At 38.6% G+C, this 16,833-nt stretch overlaps 4 protein-coding genes across 5 annotated transcripts; 3 read left to right on the forward strand and 1 right to left on the reverse strand.

Moving 5' to 3' along the window:
* The first annotated feature begins 2,042 nt into the window (after positions 1 to 2,042).
* Positions 2,043 to 6,005, forward strand: LOC113713675 (serine/threonine-protein kinase PEPKR2). Its single transcript, XM_027237455.2, has 4 exons — positions 2,043 to 2,496; positions 2,704 to 3,546; positions 4,820 to 5,116; positions 5,393 to 6,005. Exons 2-4 carry the CDS (start codon positions 2,769 to 2,771, stop codon positions 5,761 to 5,763), a joined length of 1,446 nt encoding a protein of 481 aa, XP_027093256.1. The 5' UTR covers positions 2,043 to 2,496; positions 2,704 to 2,768; the 3' UTR covers positions 5,764 to 6,005.
* Positions 6,006 to 6,665: 660 nt separating this feature from the next.
* LOC113713676 (uncharacterized) lies at positions 6,666 to 8,854 on the forward strand. The gene is made up of 2 exons (XM_027237456.2): positions 6,666 to 7,885; positions 8,133 to 8,854. Exons 1-2 carry the CDS (start codon positions 6,851 to 6,853, stop codon positions 8,535 to 8,537), a joined length of 1,440 nt encoding a protein of 479 aa, XP_027093257.1. The 5' UTR covers positions 6,666 to 6,850; the 3' UTR covers positions 8,538 to 8,854.
* Positions 8,620 to 11,321, reverse strand: LOC113713678 (bet1-like protein At4g14600). The gene is made up of 4 exons (XM_027237460.2): positions 11,072 to 11,321; positions 10,817 to 10,940; positions 9,474 to 9,530; positions 8,620 to 9,152 (listed from the first exon to the last, which is right to left on the reverse strand). The coding sequence occupies exons 1-4, from the start codon at positions 11,128 to 11,130 to the stop codon at positions 8,991 to 8,993; spliced, it is 402 nt and encodes a 133-aa protein (XP_027093261.1). The 5' UTR covers positions 11,131 to 11,321; the 3' UTR covers positions 8,620 to 8,990.
* A 2,385-nt stretch (positions 11,322 to 13,706) lies between these two features.
* LOC113713677 (uncharacterized) lies at positions 13,707 to 16,340 on the forward strand. 2 transcript variants are annotated; one of them, XM_027237457.2, is made up of 6 exons: positions 13,707 to 14,305; positions 14,407 to 14,505; positions 14,731 to 14,772; positions 14,877 to 15,006; positions 15,911 to 16,012; positions 16,110 to 16,340. In XM_027237457.2, exons 1-6 carry the CDS (start codon positions 14,081 to 14,083, stop codon positions 16,211 to 16,213), a joined length of 702 nt encoding a protein of 233 aa, XP_027093258.1. In that variant the 5' UTR covers positions 13,707 to 14,080; the 3' UTR covers positions 16,214 to 16,340. The 2 variants fall into 2 exon arrangements, with proteins under 2 accessions (XP_027093258.1, XP_027093260.1); XM_027237459.2 differs by having other exon boundaries at positions 14,078 to 14,332; positions 14,370 to 14,505.
* Positions 16,341 to 16,833: the final 493 nt, after the last annotated feature.

A 16,833-nucleotide genomic window follows, 5' to 3' on the forward strand; every position in this document is an offset into this window, starting at 1 on the left:
GTCTAGTTTTGACCACTGAAATATATAAAGTTAAGACGGGAGGCTATTCTGTTATATTTGGCCGTTAAGTTTACCAATATGTCTGTTTGCGTGATTTTCAAGATAAAAGTTATGGTCAATTTAGGAAGTTCAAAATCTTCTCTCAAAAATTGTCCCTCTTCCTCCTCCTCCTCATCAAATCTTCGTCAGACCCTTTTCATCCTCAAATCTTCCCTTCACCGTTTCATTACTCTCTCCGTCAGTTTCCACCGACTTCGTTGCTGAATCAATAATTGAAATCTTCCTATAATCTCTACTCACTTTATCATTCATATTTATACTTCAGCGGCTCCTTCCCGGACAAAAGCTCCAAAATCACACTCCAAAAGCGTATATGTCAGACTTCTGCGTCGCCAAGCCAGTGGATTTAAAGTCCAGCAACAGTATCCTCTCACTCCTTCAAATTACCTACCCCCATTCCCCAACCTCCGCAGCTCCGTCAATTCCTCTTTCGTTATCTAACCTCCTTCATATCTCTCCGTCTCGGAGCATAGCTCGGCGGCTTCGAAATGGCAAATTCGAGCATTCAAGGAAGGCTCGGTGATAATAATTCCACTGCTCTTCACGTACTGGTGGACCAAACTTATGCTAAATCTGGCTACGGTGTGGATATAATTCAAGCCGTAAGCTAAATCCATGGCGATTTGCATTCGCGACATCCAAGTTGAAAGAAAGGTGAAATCAGGGTTTCTTGGATTTCGTAGACAAGTAGAAAGATTGGAGCCGCTGATACATTTGTAAACTAAGTAAATGTGATTATTTGAAATGGAAGCTCCAAGGAGCTTGATTAAGCATTTATGTGGCTTTTACAAATAAACAATAATTTGGATCTCAGTCAGATTCGTGGATTGTTTGATGGATTTTCCGTTGGAAAATAATGACGTCCTTTCCGTTGAGCTCGCAACACCAGGACTGGGAGGAGGAGGAGGAGAAAGTGGAGTAGCGTTTGGCGAGAAAATTGTTGGCGACAGAACGGATTTCGGAGAAATCATAAATATAGGCGTGTTCCAGGAGGGAGAGATGGAGGCTGGAGAGGGATGTACGGCTTGAAGCGGAGGTGCCGCTGGTGGAGGGACTGGAGGAAGGAAGTTTAGCGAATGGAGAATTTGGGGACAGGCAGCAGGGAGATTGGGTTGCTTGAGGGGAGGTTCTGGGTTTGGTCTTGATGCCTGCGGTGGATGAAAAGGATCTGACAAAGATTTGAGGAGGGGGAGGAGGAAGAGGAACAATTTTTGAGAGAAGATGTTGAACTTCCTAAATTGACCCTAACTTTTATCTTGAAAATCGCGCAAACAGACATATTGGTAAACTTAACGGCCAAATATAACAGAATAGTCTCCCGTCTTAACTTTATATATTTCAGTGATCAAAACCAGACTTTTAATAGTTGAGTGACCAAAACTGAACGATGGCAAAAGTTTAATGGTCAACCAGATAATTTGCTCTAACTTCCTGGCAAATAAGTTCATTTGCTACCTTGTCGTCCCAAAATACTAAATTACTAAAAAATGAGAATAAAATAAGTAATATGTTTATTTGCTTGTTCTTACTTTTCAATCTTAAGGCAAGAATGAAACTAATCACAAGCATTGTCTACGTATTAAAGTTTAAAAATTTGTTCTCAAAATAAAATTCAATTGATAGAGACATTAATCAAATGAGATTACTGGTTCAACTCTCAAACCCTAGTTTAGGTTTCAAATGTTGAAACCTTTCCCTCGAATTCCTAGGCAATAACGATAATGATAAATATTTAATTTTGTCATTAAATTTGTCAATTTAGGCAAATTTCTCCTAAAACAATACTAAACTCTTTCTTTTCTTTATATATTTGGAAACGTTGTTTAGAACAAAAACAAAATAAAACTTAAAGTATTTCAGGAAAAAAAAAGACATAAGAAAGTTAAACTTAATTTATTAGCTTTTTAATGTATGATTCTTTTTTTATTTTGGTAAATTCAGCATCACTATCTTCCTTCTCACAGACACACCAAACTCCGGTACTCAGTGACAATCCCATTTCCCAAGACAAACATATTAAAAAAGAAAAATCTAACAATTAAAAAATGCTTTTTTCCCTTCGAATGATTACATATCCTCTTTTGTTACTATGCTGATTCTTAAACCTTAGGGAATTAGAGAAGGAACCAACTTCTGGAGTCTGTACAAATTGAAGGTGTTCACATAATATAATAGGACGCGTTCCTTTTCTCTCATTGTATTTTTCCGACAGCCAAATCATCCACAATCATAAACATTCCTAATCCTAAGCAACAATTTCCTTCCAATCCATCCTATATGATCTTTCCTTCCCTTGAAGGTGTATAGGGTTCTTGTTTTGGATCTCAACCTGTCCCTCTTCCTATACCATAAAAGCAAATCCAACCCATAAAGAATCCCATTTTTTCTGTCTCATCTTTCCTTACCTCATCTGGGTTTTGTCCCTCAATCCGACAGGTTTGTCTTATTTCCTTTAATTCTTGTAAAGTGATAGCTTTTGTTTAATTCTTGTAAAGTGATAGCTTTTGTATGTTTCTCGCAAAAAACTGAATCATGGGTTTTTTTTTAATTAATGCCAATGGTCATTGATTAAAGTTATCTTCTTTCTTCTTTTTTTTTTTTTTGGTTTTTACTTTTTTTCCTTTTTCACAATTTAATTTGCAGGATTGAAGTTCCTGAGCATCTCTGGTGCATGTTCTTGTTTTGAATTTAAGTTTTTAATCTGATTAATGAGGAAGAAGAGGAAAGGGAGTGAAATTTTAGGCCCAAAACAGATTGGGGCTTTCGAGGGATCCCATGATCTTAATTCATCGGTATCGAATTTACGATTTCATTACTCTTTAGAAGATTATTCAAGGTTGAAAAAGAGATGCAAGGAAGAGGGTGATGGTGGGGTCGGGGGTTGTGAAATTGTCAAGTCATGTAAAAGTACTAGGCTTGCTGGCATTGCTGCCACAGCGCCACCATGCGGGGCCTCGTCCATAGGGTTATCGGGTCGAGGGCTTAAGCGGAAGATAGGGTGTATAGATACCGCAACTCAAACTGGTAGGAAGAATAAGCTTGAGGATGATTATGAGTTGGTGGACAAGATTGGGAGAGGAAAATTTGGATCAGTTTGGTTGTGTAGGAGTAAGGTTACCGGGGTACAATTCGCATGTAAAACACTGAAGAAAGGTGAGGAGACTGTTCATAGAGAGGTGGAGATAATGCAGCATTTATCAGGCCATCCTGGTGTGGTGACATTGGAGGCAGTCTATGAGGATGATGAAAGTTTTCATTTGGTGATGGAACTATGTTCTGGTGGGAGGTTGATTGATCAGATGGCCAGGGAAGGCCTGTACTCTGAGCACCAGGCTGCTAATATATTTAAGGACTTGATGCTGGTAATCAAGTATTGCCATGAAATGGGGGTTGTGCATAGGGATATAAAGCCTGAAAACATTCTTCTAACTACTTTTGGAAAGATAAAGCTTGCAGATTTTGGCTTGGCTGTGAGGATTGCTAATGGTAAAATCTCATCTCCTTGAAAGAAATTACTCAATTTTTTCATTAGGATTTGCATTTATACACAGATACAGAAGTTTTCTTTTCTTCGTTGGCGCTTTATGCTTACTTTGTAGGATCATGTCTCTGTGTATTTTCTTGGTCTTATTTGTTTTGATTTCTGGTGATTGATCCCAAAAATGCTCTATGTTTCTAATTTTTACAGAATGTTACAGAAGTTTGATTTGCTGCTTTGGAAGTAGCTGAATTTACTTTGTCTTTCACAAATGCTTTTTTGGATTTAAGTTTGGATACCTGGAGGGATAAGGCAGCTTTTTATCTTGAATGTTAGCTCCATGAAACGACATGCTAGTGCAACATGGAAGAGTTTGAATCAAAGAATGAATCACCATTTACCTACTTGTGTGCAACCTTAACCTTATGGCAATTTTGTGGATCAAAAACTTTACTCTTGTTCTCATGATACGGTGTTGGACAGATCCAAGGCATTAATGTGCACTCAGAAATCATTGGATTTTCTGCTCTGTTGTTGAAGTTACTGGCTAGCTGTTAATGTGGACTTAGAAAGTGATCATTGGATTTTCCACTCTTTGTTGGACTATTAGTGTTGTTGAAGTCATTGGCTGGCTTTCAAAAAGATACCGATGAGCATGTAATACTGATACCTACATATACCAGCTGACTTAAAGAAGAAGAAGAAGGGAAAAAGGTAAAAATGGAAAAGGTGCCGAGGGTTGGGGGAGTTTGGTAATAGACGGACAAGTAAATGACCAGAAGCGAAGAGAAAGCATTTGAACTAAGTTAGGGAAGAGAAATTAACAATATTTGCAATGGAGAGTGAAGAAAATCAATGTGGCCATACCTTTTTCGACCATCAATTATATTTTCCACTGGAATTGACTCTCTGACCCCATGCCAGATCAGACAAGATTGTGTAGATGTGTTCCCTTTTTCTTTTTTTTTTTCCATATATGTGTTTTCATCATTTTCACAGGAAGAGAAGCTCAGCTGCATTGTTATTCACGTCTGCTTAATTATTTACCTTGAATAGAAGAACTTTTCCTTCGCTGCTTCTATGTGTCTTTAGTCCAATTGTCACTTTCCTACTATAATTTTAGCCTTGTTTTCCAGTGGTAATTGGTGCTTTTGGTATTTTGCCCACCCAACCCCCCCCCCCTTTTCTTTTCTCATGGTAAATGCCATTTTTAAGGGTCTACAATAATGGTGACTGTGATTACTTTGCCTTTGTCTTACATGTGGTGGGATGTTTGAGCAGGTCAGAGATTAACTGGTTTGGCTGGAAGTCCAGCTTATGTTGCACCTGAAGTTATAGTGGGGGATTACTCTGAGAAAGTGGATATATGGAGTGCTGGTGTTCTTTTACATGCTCTCTTGGTTGGTGTTCTCCCATTTCAAGGAACCTCCTTGGATGCTGTGTTTGAGGCAATTAAGAATGGCGAGCTTGATTTCCATTCAGAAACATGGAAATCAGTCTCTAAACTTGCAAGAGATCTCCTGGAGCGTATTCTTACTAGGGATGCGGCGGCAAGAATAACTGCTGATGAAGTGCTATGTAAGCTTTATCTGTGTCTTGTCTAATTTGTTCTGGAGGTTTTGGCTTTCCGTCGTTCTGTTTTATCGTCAACCAGCTGCCTTTATCTCAATTGTTTAATAGATATTTGAAAATATTGAATTTAGCTAAGTAGGAGTTAGTATCCTCTGATCACTTGCTTCTTTACCCAAATCTTTCTTCCTAGTTGAAGTAGTTACAATATCTGTGACCTGCTATTAGACACAAACTTGTAAACCAGCTTTCCTCCTACATTGAAGATATTCCATGCAATGACAGGTCATCCATGGATTTCATTCTACACTGAGAGGATGTTGAAGACTCTGCCTATCAAGTCAAAGGTTAGGCTTCATTTTGGTGGCGCATCTACTCCAATGTCAGCTACTGCAGGAAGATTGCAGCTAGATAGCAATAGAAGAGGTGATACACCCACTGAGGATGCAAGTCCAGTTTCATCACTGGAGAGTCTTCCTAAAGATTTAGGGGAGCAAGATGACTCGGGTTTGGTTGATGCACTTGCCGTTGCAATTTCACATGTAAGGATATCTGAGCCTAAAAGGAGCAGGCTGTGTGGTCATGGTCCCAGCAGTCCGATACGGGAGCAGCACTCCTCTAACATGAAGGCTGGCAGTCTCTGCAAAGCATTTTGACTCTCGTGTACATAAAGAGCTGACAGTACCAAGTCTGCCTTAATTAACCAACTAGCTGCAGTTGCTACAGCAAAGAGGGTATCCAACCAATAACTTACCTCCTACGACTTTCTGGGATTTTAATCTAGATTGACTTGTAACGGTTTAGGCTGACAGTTCTGCTTACATGATTTTAGCAATAAATCTGATGTACATACAGAGAATCTGTAAATAGATTAACGTTGTATGGCCAGTTTCATGCACATGCTGTACTGACCAATGGAGTGATTTGCTGCTTATGTTATTAAATTTATCCCTGCTGGATTGGCGTAGCAGCCAGTGCACTGGAGAATTTAAAAAGAAAGAAAAACGTTAGTGCGCTTCTTGATCGCTTGTCCAAGACTTGTCGATCTTTGCCTCCACCCAACTGGCCTTCAGCCATTGTTTTCTGAGCAAGTTCTTTAATCTTTCCGTATAAGATGTTTAAACAAGCTAGGTGTTCTATGCAGTTTATTATGGCAAGTTACGGTTCCGCCATTGCTCATTTGAGTTGGGATTTGGACGTGGTAAAATTATCTCACATTCACTTCATCTTACATGATGTGAAGGGTGGAAATCAACTATCTTCTAATGTGGGCAAATGGATGATCAAGAATCCAAATCTGCTGAGCTGCCACAAGGGTACATCTTTCATATTTAGCGTTGATGCCGGCCGATGGAAGACCTTATAAAATTTTATTTTTACATTCCTGTTGCAGGCATCCACAAAAGATCACCATAATAAAATGAGAGTATTGGTTGTGTCAAACAATCAAAATTAAAGCTCCCCTTGGTTAAGCATTTATCAGACATTAATCCAAAGGTGGGTTGCCTTGGAAATAATATAAGTATTCTTGCTGCTGAACTTGTGTGGCATCGAGAGATTAATTTAGTTGTGACTGGAAAGTGGAAACCACCACCAAGACACGTTGACCTTGGAGGTCTCTTCTTCGTCTGCTTGATTAAACTAGTTTATGGCCTCAATCTCGAGACTTAATTTGCTTCTTTAAAGTGATAAAATTCTTAAACTCGGCCCCTTTATTGATGCGAGATTGATCTTGGAGGCCCGATGAAAATGGAGGAACATGAAAAACCTTGCACCCAGACCAAGAAAGAATGCCGGTCAATCACCTTCCTCATACTCTTTCAGTTTTTGTTCTCCTTAGTAATTGTCTTCTACGTTCAATCATTCACTCTTGATTCTTCCTTCCATCCAAGTTCGAGTCCGAAGGCCATTTTCCCCCAGTGCAAAACAGAGGCTGGTGCGTGGAACCAGACTAAGGTCATCGATGCCTTGGTTGACAAACTAAAGCAGTCGGTGACTTTCCTGCCCCTGAAGGACCTCAGGTTTTCAGAATCTGCCATGACGGGCAACACTTGGTTCATGAGTTCATTGAATGACACTCTAGAGGAGAATGAGGCTGAACACTTGTATTTCCCATCAGAGGCATCCCAAGGCCGGCTTCTTTGCCTGAAGGGACGAGACACACGTGATGGCACAAAAAATTCCTATGCATTGGCATGGAAAGAGAGTCTACCTGAATCAGCCATTCTCTTGGAAGGCCTTACTTTTATATCAGACACCTACTTCAATCACGATAACTTGTGGCATGGAGTATCTGCTGCGGCCCCTTTCGTGAGATGGTCTATGAAGAATGGGTGCTCGAGGCCAAGTAGATGGGTGCTGTTTCACTGGGGAGAACTCAGGCACAAAATGGGATCGTGGCTTGGGCACTTGATGCAAATAAACTATGGGGATGTTAAGGTGGAAGGATTTGATAAAGGAGATGGACCTTACTGCTTTGAGAAGGCTCTTGTGATGAGGCATGATACAGGAGCAATGGGAGCGGAGAGCAAATTGAAGGCTTTTGACTTGTTACGCTGCAAGGCCAGAAAGTTTTGTGGCTTCAACCAAGTAAGAAGAGGGATAGAGGTCAATGAAAGAGGTTTACCGCTTATCAAGTTCACTCTGCTAATGAGACGAGGCTCGAGGTCTTTCAAGAATGCAACGGCTGTGAGAGAGATATTCGCAAAAGCTTGCGCTGCAGTAGAAGGATGCCAGTTCGATGTGGTTCAGTCGGAAGATCTAAGCTTCTGTGATCAGGTATCCCGCATACCCGTGCTCTCAATGTTGAACTCTATTCAGTATTTACAGATAAGGGGACTGAAACATTTTTCACCTGCAAATGTTGGATAGTTTTCCATTGAGTAAAAGCTTGTAAGTAGTAGATGGGCGTCCAAGTCTATCCCTTAGTCATCGTAATGGCTAGTGCCTTGGTCACTTTCTGGTAAAAACGCGTTGGCGGATGGATCTACTGATACATTGACTCAATTTGTTGTTCCAATTTTAGGTGCTCGTAATGAGCAAGAGCGACGTTGTGGCATCTCCACACGGGGCTCAGTTGACGAACATGTTCTTCATGGATAGGAACAGCAGCATTATGGAATTCTTCCCAAAAGGATGGCTGGAGCATGCGGGAATGGGCCAATATGCCCACCACTGGCTGGCAAATATGTCAGGAATGAAACACCGAGGGGCGTGGTGGGATCAAAACGGCCAAGAGTGCCCGAACCCCAAAGATGAACTTCAATGCTTTTTCTTCCACAAAGATGGACAAGTTGGTCACAACAAAACCTACTTTACCGAATGGGCCAAAAAGGTCCTTCACGAAGTGAGGCAAGAGAAATTGGAAGAAGCTACCAAAAGGCAGGTAGATGATGATCGGCAGCTCACTACAAAAGCCTGCGCTTGCTAGTCAGCCAATTTTGGCAACAGGCACCGGGCCACGAAAGCAAGAAACATCAAATAAGCAAGCAACTAGCAAGAGTTGACAGTCGTTTAAGCAAACTACAGATGAATATTCCAATCATACTGCATAAAGCATAGAATTTGATGGCAAGAGCACATTTGGTTATACATCAGTTCCTCTTTCTTGATTGCTCGGCCACTAAACAAAACTTTAACAGTAGAGTAAGACAATTCTCTCACACAGTAGTCTCTCATTAGGCAGCCTAAACACAGATTTTCTACTTTTTGGCAGGAGGATTGGAAATGAAAATGCTTTTCTAGCAACTCTGTCAATACAAGTAGCATTACTATCATGGAGATGATTTACATTTGACACATGCTGCGTTCTCTAAGACTAGATCCCTTGTGACATGGTCTTGAAACAATTGACAAGAGAATCTATCCCAAAAACAATCTGCCGTCATCTTCTTGAGAACTTGGATAAGAAGTAGACCACAAAGAACAGCAGTAGTGCAAAAAGAACTACATGCATAATGTGATTTGAGCCTTCCTTGATGATACTTTTGTTCAATCTCCGCATGTTGTTCTTCACCCCTGCTTGAGCTTTAATCAGTGTCATTTGCTGTCCAAACAAAACAAGAAATGAGTGACCAATTGCCTTGCGGAAATCCCTTCCTTCAGGAAGAGGGAAGGCAGGTTTGCACAATATATCACAGGTAAATCAAAAATCAATGCAGATGGGCAATATAGTCTAGACTTTGCCCCCCACCGCCCCCCACGAAAACGAACCACCATGTACACACACACACCAAAAAGAAAAAAAGGGAGCTAATTTCCTAATTGATAGAGACAAAGAGATCAAATAAGTAAAATTAATGAATCAAAATCTTAGTAGACAATCAACAAACTACTGAAACAATTCAAACTACAGCTCTTGGCATACCAGCTGGTTGATAAAATCATTCTGAAACTTGGCTTCTGTCTCGATGTCTTGAGCTACCTGCAAACATATTTTAAGAGTAAGAGCATGAAAAATAGAGGACACATGAAACCATGTACTGATGTTTACTTGACAAGCATTAAAAAAGAAACATTGAAAAGGCAAGTAACTTCAAAGCTGCGATGCAGGTTTCTGAAGGAAAGGCTCAAAACTATAGTTAATATACCAATAAATTTCACTGATTCTCCACTTAGCAGCAGAAAAACCACTCAATTTGACCAATCCAACCATTGGATAAGTGAGAAAAAGATTCCCAGAGCTTTCCGTGGTACCAGGGGGGAATCATCAAAAACACAGAGAAAAAAAATATAGAAATAGAATGTTGTGAAGTAGCATTCTTCTCCTTGGCAAGATGATCTTGCTCCAATTCATGGTATTGTGATCACTCACAAATTAAAACAGTATCCAACACCCCCCCCCCAACAAAAAAAAAGGAAAAAAGAAAGAGTGTTTGCACAGAAATAAGCCTTTCCAGTAGATGTTTATGAACTCAAAACTAATTTGTCTACTTCCTGTCTATGGAAAGATGTATGAATGACTACAAGGACTGGAACAATAACTTACATATTGATGCAATCAATATGCATAACCCTCAATCCATAGAATCTAATGAAAAATATCAACTAAATGACAAGGTATAAAAATCACAAGCATCCACTCCCAGCAATCCAAATAAAATTCAACTTTGCTACAAAGATGAAACCTTCCCATCTACATACACAGCCAATAACTAGAAGGTTGACATATCACAGTGTTGCAGTAGCCGTTCAGTTTTAATTTCAAATTTAACATCCTACCAAGTGTATCACAGGCACAAATGAACATCAGAGTGAACATCCGTGAGTTACCTAGGCAGATAGCAAAGCATTGGCACAGCAACAACAAAACCTAATTCACAGACTCCATTCTAAACCCAGAAAAACTTATCTTTCTCAAATCTCGCAATGGTGGATACCTCGTACACGATGTACTCTCCAGCTTGTCTTTCACCCGTACATAAAAATTGCAACAAATTTACAGACGCCAATTGCCATAAGCACAGAATACCCAAATTTCTCCAAGTTCATCACTATATCGAAAAAAAAGCAACAACATATTTTTTTAACCACTAACTGATCTATCTTTTTAAGTAACTAACAACAATAAATACCCCCCCCCCCCCCCAAAACGACCGGAAAAATGGAAAATTTCAGAATATTTGGAAGAAAGCTAGCAAATTATACATATTCTCAAGCTGAAATGCTATTATATTCCTAATTAACGCAAAAGGTCGATGAGAAACTTACATTCCTTAGCTGACGAACTTGTTTACGAAGACCGGTGATTTCTTCATCGAACTCTCCATGAATCGGATCGATCCTCAATTGAATTTCATCTGATCCTCCCACTTGTCTCGTACTTAAACCCTCTCTGCACAATTTCATCGAACAATTGATAACATAGGTTAAAAAACAAAAAAACAAATTATAAATTAGGGCAAAATATTGTACATGAAACCAAAATCAGATCATTACTTTATCAATTCAAAAGCAGAAGATTACCTCGATCTATAGGCAGCGGCGCCATAAAAATCGCCGGGTCTGCTAGAACTCGATGCCATCAGATGAAAATTGATCAAAAAAAAAAAAACAGGAAACAGGAAAAAGAATAAGGCAAAGCCGAAGAGAGGATCTTCTGCAACGCGGAGGGCTAGAGTCGGGTGATTACTATTCTGCTGTGAATTCTGGATCGTTTTGGTTTTCTGATTTGAATTCGAACGAGGAGAGTTTTTATTTGTATTTTATTTTTTGTTTGAAATTGAATTTTGTTTTCCCAACAGACGCGGGGAGTGATGGAGGATTTTTGACGTGTCCGATTGTGGTTGGGAGGAGCTGAGTGACGTAATTGGAGTTGTGATCTACCGTCGGTTCTGATGATTGGCTGGTCAATCCAACGGTTTGAATTAGTTTTTAGGGCGGCCATTATTGCTGACATGTGAAACAAATACTACTCAGTCAATATGGTTGGGGTCCAATTTTTGGAGTCAAACAATTACTACTGAGTAAACAAGGCATGGTTAACCCAATACTCAGCCACCAAACAAGTTTTAAACCTCTATTTGAACGTAGATTAAGTGATCAAATCTTCTTATCTATATTTTAAAAATTCAGATTTTTTTAAAAATATTGTCAACAGATGCGTAGGCATCCGTCTAAACTGATAATAGTTTAATCCTCTCCGAATTCTTCTTTAGTCTCTTTATGTCATCTGGTCCCTCTAGTATAAAATAAGTGTAGGTCTACGCACTCATTTGAGTCGATAGTGGTTTAGTCCTTTCCAAATTTTTTTGGACCTCTTTAGTTGTCTCGTTCCCCTAGCATAAAGTAAGTGTAGGTATATCGTATCCATCCATTTGATCTCTTGGTCACCACCAAGACGGTCAAGACTTCAAACATTACCTCCCACTAGCCACTATTTTTGGCTTTCCACTTTCAGTGATTTCCTCCGGTGGTATTTTCTGTCAGTTATTCCCCTCAATCTAGAATAGGATAAAGTAGGTTATAGAAATGTTATAGTTGTGACAAAAAAAAAAAAAAACCATAGTTGCCTTGTTTGCATTGTGATTTTTTTTGCAGAAAAATTTTTACGTTTTTCCTCAACACATTTTTCAATCACCTTTTTATCTCACATACATCAAATTGCTACAAATACATTTTTCTATAAAAACACCTAAAAATAGCAATCAAAAGGGGACCAGTACTGCTACAAAATTGGACGGAGAGGCCAAGAAGAACTAGGCCTACTATAAACAAACATTTTGACGTCAAGCAAAACTTTCAATCTAATTTCCCAGAATCGTCAAATGTAAAGGTAGTTCTTATGAGTGGATCTACTTCTCATTTGAATTGTTTTTTTTTTTTTTTGGAGTTTTTCTAAAAAAATATATTACAACAATTTAGTATATCTAAAATAAAAAAATAATTAAAAAACGTGTTTACGAAAAACGTAAAATCTTTTTATTAGATGCATGTTACATATAAAAAATGAAATTGTAAATTAGGGAGAAATTATATGTATACATTTAATACCTTTCGCCCTAGGAAAGATTAACTATACAGTGTTTTTTTCCCCCTAATGTTTTCCGATAACACGACCCAAAGGAATTGAATCATTAATTTCCTGTGGCAGAATAGTGAAATGCAAAATTCTTACCAAGTATTAAAGCATATATTTTGAGACCAACAAGTAAACATTTTCATTAGACAAGTGACCAAAATATATATTTCTTTTTCGTTGAATTACAAAAAAATATCTTTATTACTGATTGAAGGATTACTTTAGCTAAATAAAAACAAAATATAAGATTCAAAATAATTCGGTTGACTAGTTATTTCTTTTTTTTTTTTTTGGTTGTCAAATGACTAGTTATTTCATTCGCTCTTGGAATATGCCATCTTCTAGAGGTTGACAAACTTTTGCATACGTCACTTAAGGGGGACGCCAATTTAGGACGCGCCAATTTATTCCAATTGGGACTGCAGCCTACGTCACTTTCGGAGAGGAAGAGGAATTGGCAAATTGCTTTGTGCGCATGCTATAGCAAAGGAAAAAGGTGTTGGCAAATAATACCTTACCTAAAAGTCCGGTCATTAAACACGTCATAAAACTAAAAAGTTAGGTAATCAATTACGTTAAAAGACTTTCTCAAGAAGCAAAATTAGTCCGTTTCAATTGCCATCTTTAAAGGGTGTGGTCAAAAACATATTATAATAATTTGATGTATGCGAGATAAAAAATATATTCATCAAAAGCATACGAAATTTTTAGAGAAAAGTGGCAATCCAAATGCGATCATGTGCAAGAGAATGTTGGTTAGAAAAAGGGGATAATTTTAGAAATCTTCTCTAAGATTTATGCCTATTTTATTGACCTCCCGCCAAATTTTTATCTGTTCCGATTGATTGCTGTCTTCTAAAATTTTTATAAAAAAATATATTATAACTATTCGATATATTTGACATGAAAGGTATTTAAAAAACGTGTTTACGAAAAGTATAATAATTTTTTAGAAAAAAAATGTCAATTTAAACAAGGCATGTGGACGATAATAATGTTGATTAGAAGCACGTGGCAAGAGCCGGTTCATTCACGTGATTAACTCTTTATATGTCAACTTCCTCCCGCGGAGTCGGACCTGCCCTTCTGCTGGCTTCCCACGTTGGACCGCTTAGCGCTACCAGATTCCGGTCCACCTAATTGTCCACGCTCCGCTGACGGCCTAAATTTTCAAAGACCCTTCAAGCCATCGATTTCACCGCGTTTTACTATATTCCGAGGATCCTCGCTTCATCCATATATTTATTATATGACCGTAATTCGGAGACGACGCTGCCTAGTTACTAGTATAATACATTCAGAACTCGTAACCATTGCTTCTGTTGCCGTCGTTCCCTGAGTTTGGCACCATCCTCTGACCTCTTCCTCTCCAAAACTATCGGGAAAAAGGTTTCGAGAAACTGCCCAAAACCTGAAATTGCAGAGTTTTTAATAGAATTAATCAAGGGGCCGGGATGGGCAGTGAAGGGTGTAGTCCCAGGAAGCCCAGATTTCTGTGCCTACACGGGTTCAGAACAAGTGGTGAAATTCTCAGGAAACAAGTGACTACTAAATGGCCTCAATCTGTGTTGGACAAGCTTGATCTTGTATACGTGGATGCACCTTTTCCATGCCAGGGCAAATCCGAAGTTGAAGGGATATTTGATCCTCCTTATTATGAATGGTTTCAGTTCAATAAGGTCAGATATATTTTCACTCAAATTTTGGTAATTACTGTTTTTCAAGATTGGAAATTGACATGAGTGTCATACTCGTACATGATATTACTTTCCTTGCTCAGGAATTTACAGAGTATCAGAACTTCGATGAGTGTCTTGCTTACATAGAAGATTGCATGGTTAAGCATGGCCCTTTTGATGGTCTTCTTGGTTTCTCACAGGTTCGTGTTCTATGTCTTTCTTACTACCATTTAGAGGAATTACATTCCTTCGTGGTATAATTTGGTTGCTATTGCAAATATGCAAAAAGGATGCATTAGCGGATTTGTTACCATCCTTTCCATCAACCGCCAATTATGGCATGCCATCGAATTAAACATTATGTATTACTTGGGTGTGAATTTTGGTTGGTGTGTCTATCTAATTGAGGCTCCTGAACAATTCAGGGAGCAATTTTATCAGCTGCATTGCCTGGACTTCAAGAGAAGGTAAGCGGTTAAAGTTGGGAGAATTTTTTCTGGACTTAAAAAAATAATTTTCAATTGGAGCCTGGTGATTTGACCTTCAAGAGATGGTATTTACTTTTTTGCAGGGTGTGGCTCTTACAAAGGTACCTAAGATAAAGTTCTTGATAATAGTTGGAGGGGCAAAATTTAGGAACCAGTCTGTGGCTGAGAAAGCTTATGCATCACCAATTCAGTGCACTTCTGTTCACTTCTTAGGTAGGTGTCGCTGATGATGATGATATAGTTAATCTTCATGTATATATTCAAACTTTATGTTGGCCATTCTTTCCTTTCTGATGATCCCAATTTATGTGTATAATAAGTTCAAGCACAGAATAACCACATCTAGTGAGAGCTAGCAGTATAACATTCATGTCCTAAATTTGCAACTGCGTTTTTCAGAGAAAATCAAGTGAAATCAGGATGATTTCATTTTAGCATTGTAGCTAGGTCTCTATATAATCCAACTTATGCTCATGGGAGGAGATGAGAACAATGAATTTTGATTATTTTTCTTTTTTTAACATTTTTTAGTAATTGGATTTTGATAATCGGTTTATTCAATACTGAGCAATATCCAAAAAGACTAGAAGTATTGCAGCTTTCAAATTCTTTATCAGCTACTTTGAGCATCTCTATTCAATACTGGAGTCATAGTTGGTGTGTGTCCCCTGCTCTCCACTGCCTGTGTGCTCATCAAGCATGAATCGTTTACTTGCATTTCATATTGCTGTTGGTTACATAACATGCCTCTTGCATTTGATGATCCATAATTACTGCTGTTTTTAATCTGCCCATCAAGCTCATGCACGAGCAATTTGCTCTGAATTTATGTGAAACTGTTGTATCATATCTTGTGATCCATTGACGATTCAGATTAATTATCAGCAAAGACATGTTACTTGCTCATTTGGTACGTAACTCACGGTAGAAAGTTGAGCAAAAGCTGTTATATGATGATGGTATACAAGCACATGCAAGACTTTGACGACATACTCTATAGAGCAGTTTGTTTGATGTTAGAAACTAAAGCGTGTTAGAAACAAAAACATACAAGGAAATTTGTTGGACTGTCAATAAATCATCTCCAGACAATTGAAGAACAACCTTCCTTTTGCAGGGGAGCAGGATTTCCTGAAGCCATATGGGACTAAACTAATAGAATCATGTGTTGACCCCTTGGTCATTCATCATCCAAAGGGCCACACAATGCCAAGATTTGGTAATGCTCTATATATTCAATCCTCCAATTTCCTTCCTGTAAACTTTCGTTTCGTATGATCTAAGCCTAACAATGCAACATTGTCTTTCTATGTCAGACGACAAAACTTTGGAGGAGATGCATCGGTTCCTTGATAGGTTACACAAAGAGGTTAACACTAGTCATACTGAACAAGAAGTATCTTCACAGAAAGCTTCCTAGAGTATTAGAGGAAGAATTCTGTAATCAAAGCATGTAGTGACCATATCTTCATTTACACAAGCCATCTTGTGGCTCTGTACCTGCAGACTTCTTATAGTAATTATTGATATTACGAAATTTCTCTTTAGATAGTTGTGGAACTTGTTGAAAATCTTGCAATTATGCTCTCAGATTTTGTCCTTCAAGGGATTTTCTTTTTTTTTTTTTTTTTTTTTTTTGTAAATGAGAAGTCTTGAATCCAAGGCCTCTTACTTACAACTTCCACAGTAAGAAAATCAAAGGCTTCAAGCCTTTGGAATTAGCACTACGCTTAATTTTGCTTACCGGATTTATTTTCAGCGGTATTTGATTCGAGGCTTTAATCACTAGTGCCCCTTTCCAAATCAGGACACATAAATATAGTAATGGGTTCCTGACAAAAGCTAACTATTAACACCTGTTACAATTCACGCCTTCTCTAATAAGGCGCCAAGTGTAGACTGCGTCTTTGAGCTCTTCCTCCATTCTCCAAGATTGTGATCGATTCACGTCTACCAATTGGTGGGGTCATTTACCATTGAACAAATGCTCGAGTTTTGAGTAGCTTTACCTGAATGCGGCACGGAAACTGCTTGATGAAT

The sequence above is a fragment of the Coffea arabica genome, chromosome 10c, assembly GCF_036785885.1.
Source record: "Coffea arabica cultivar ET-39 chromosome 10c, Coffea Arabica ET-39 HiFi, whole genome shotgun sequence".
Lineage (NCBI taxonomy): Eukaryota > Viridiplantae > Streptophyta > Magnoliopsida > Gentianales > Rubiaceae > Coffea > Coffea arabica.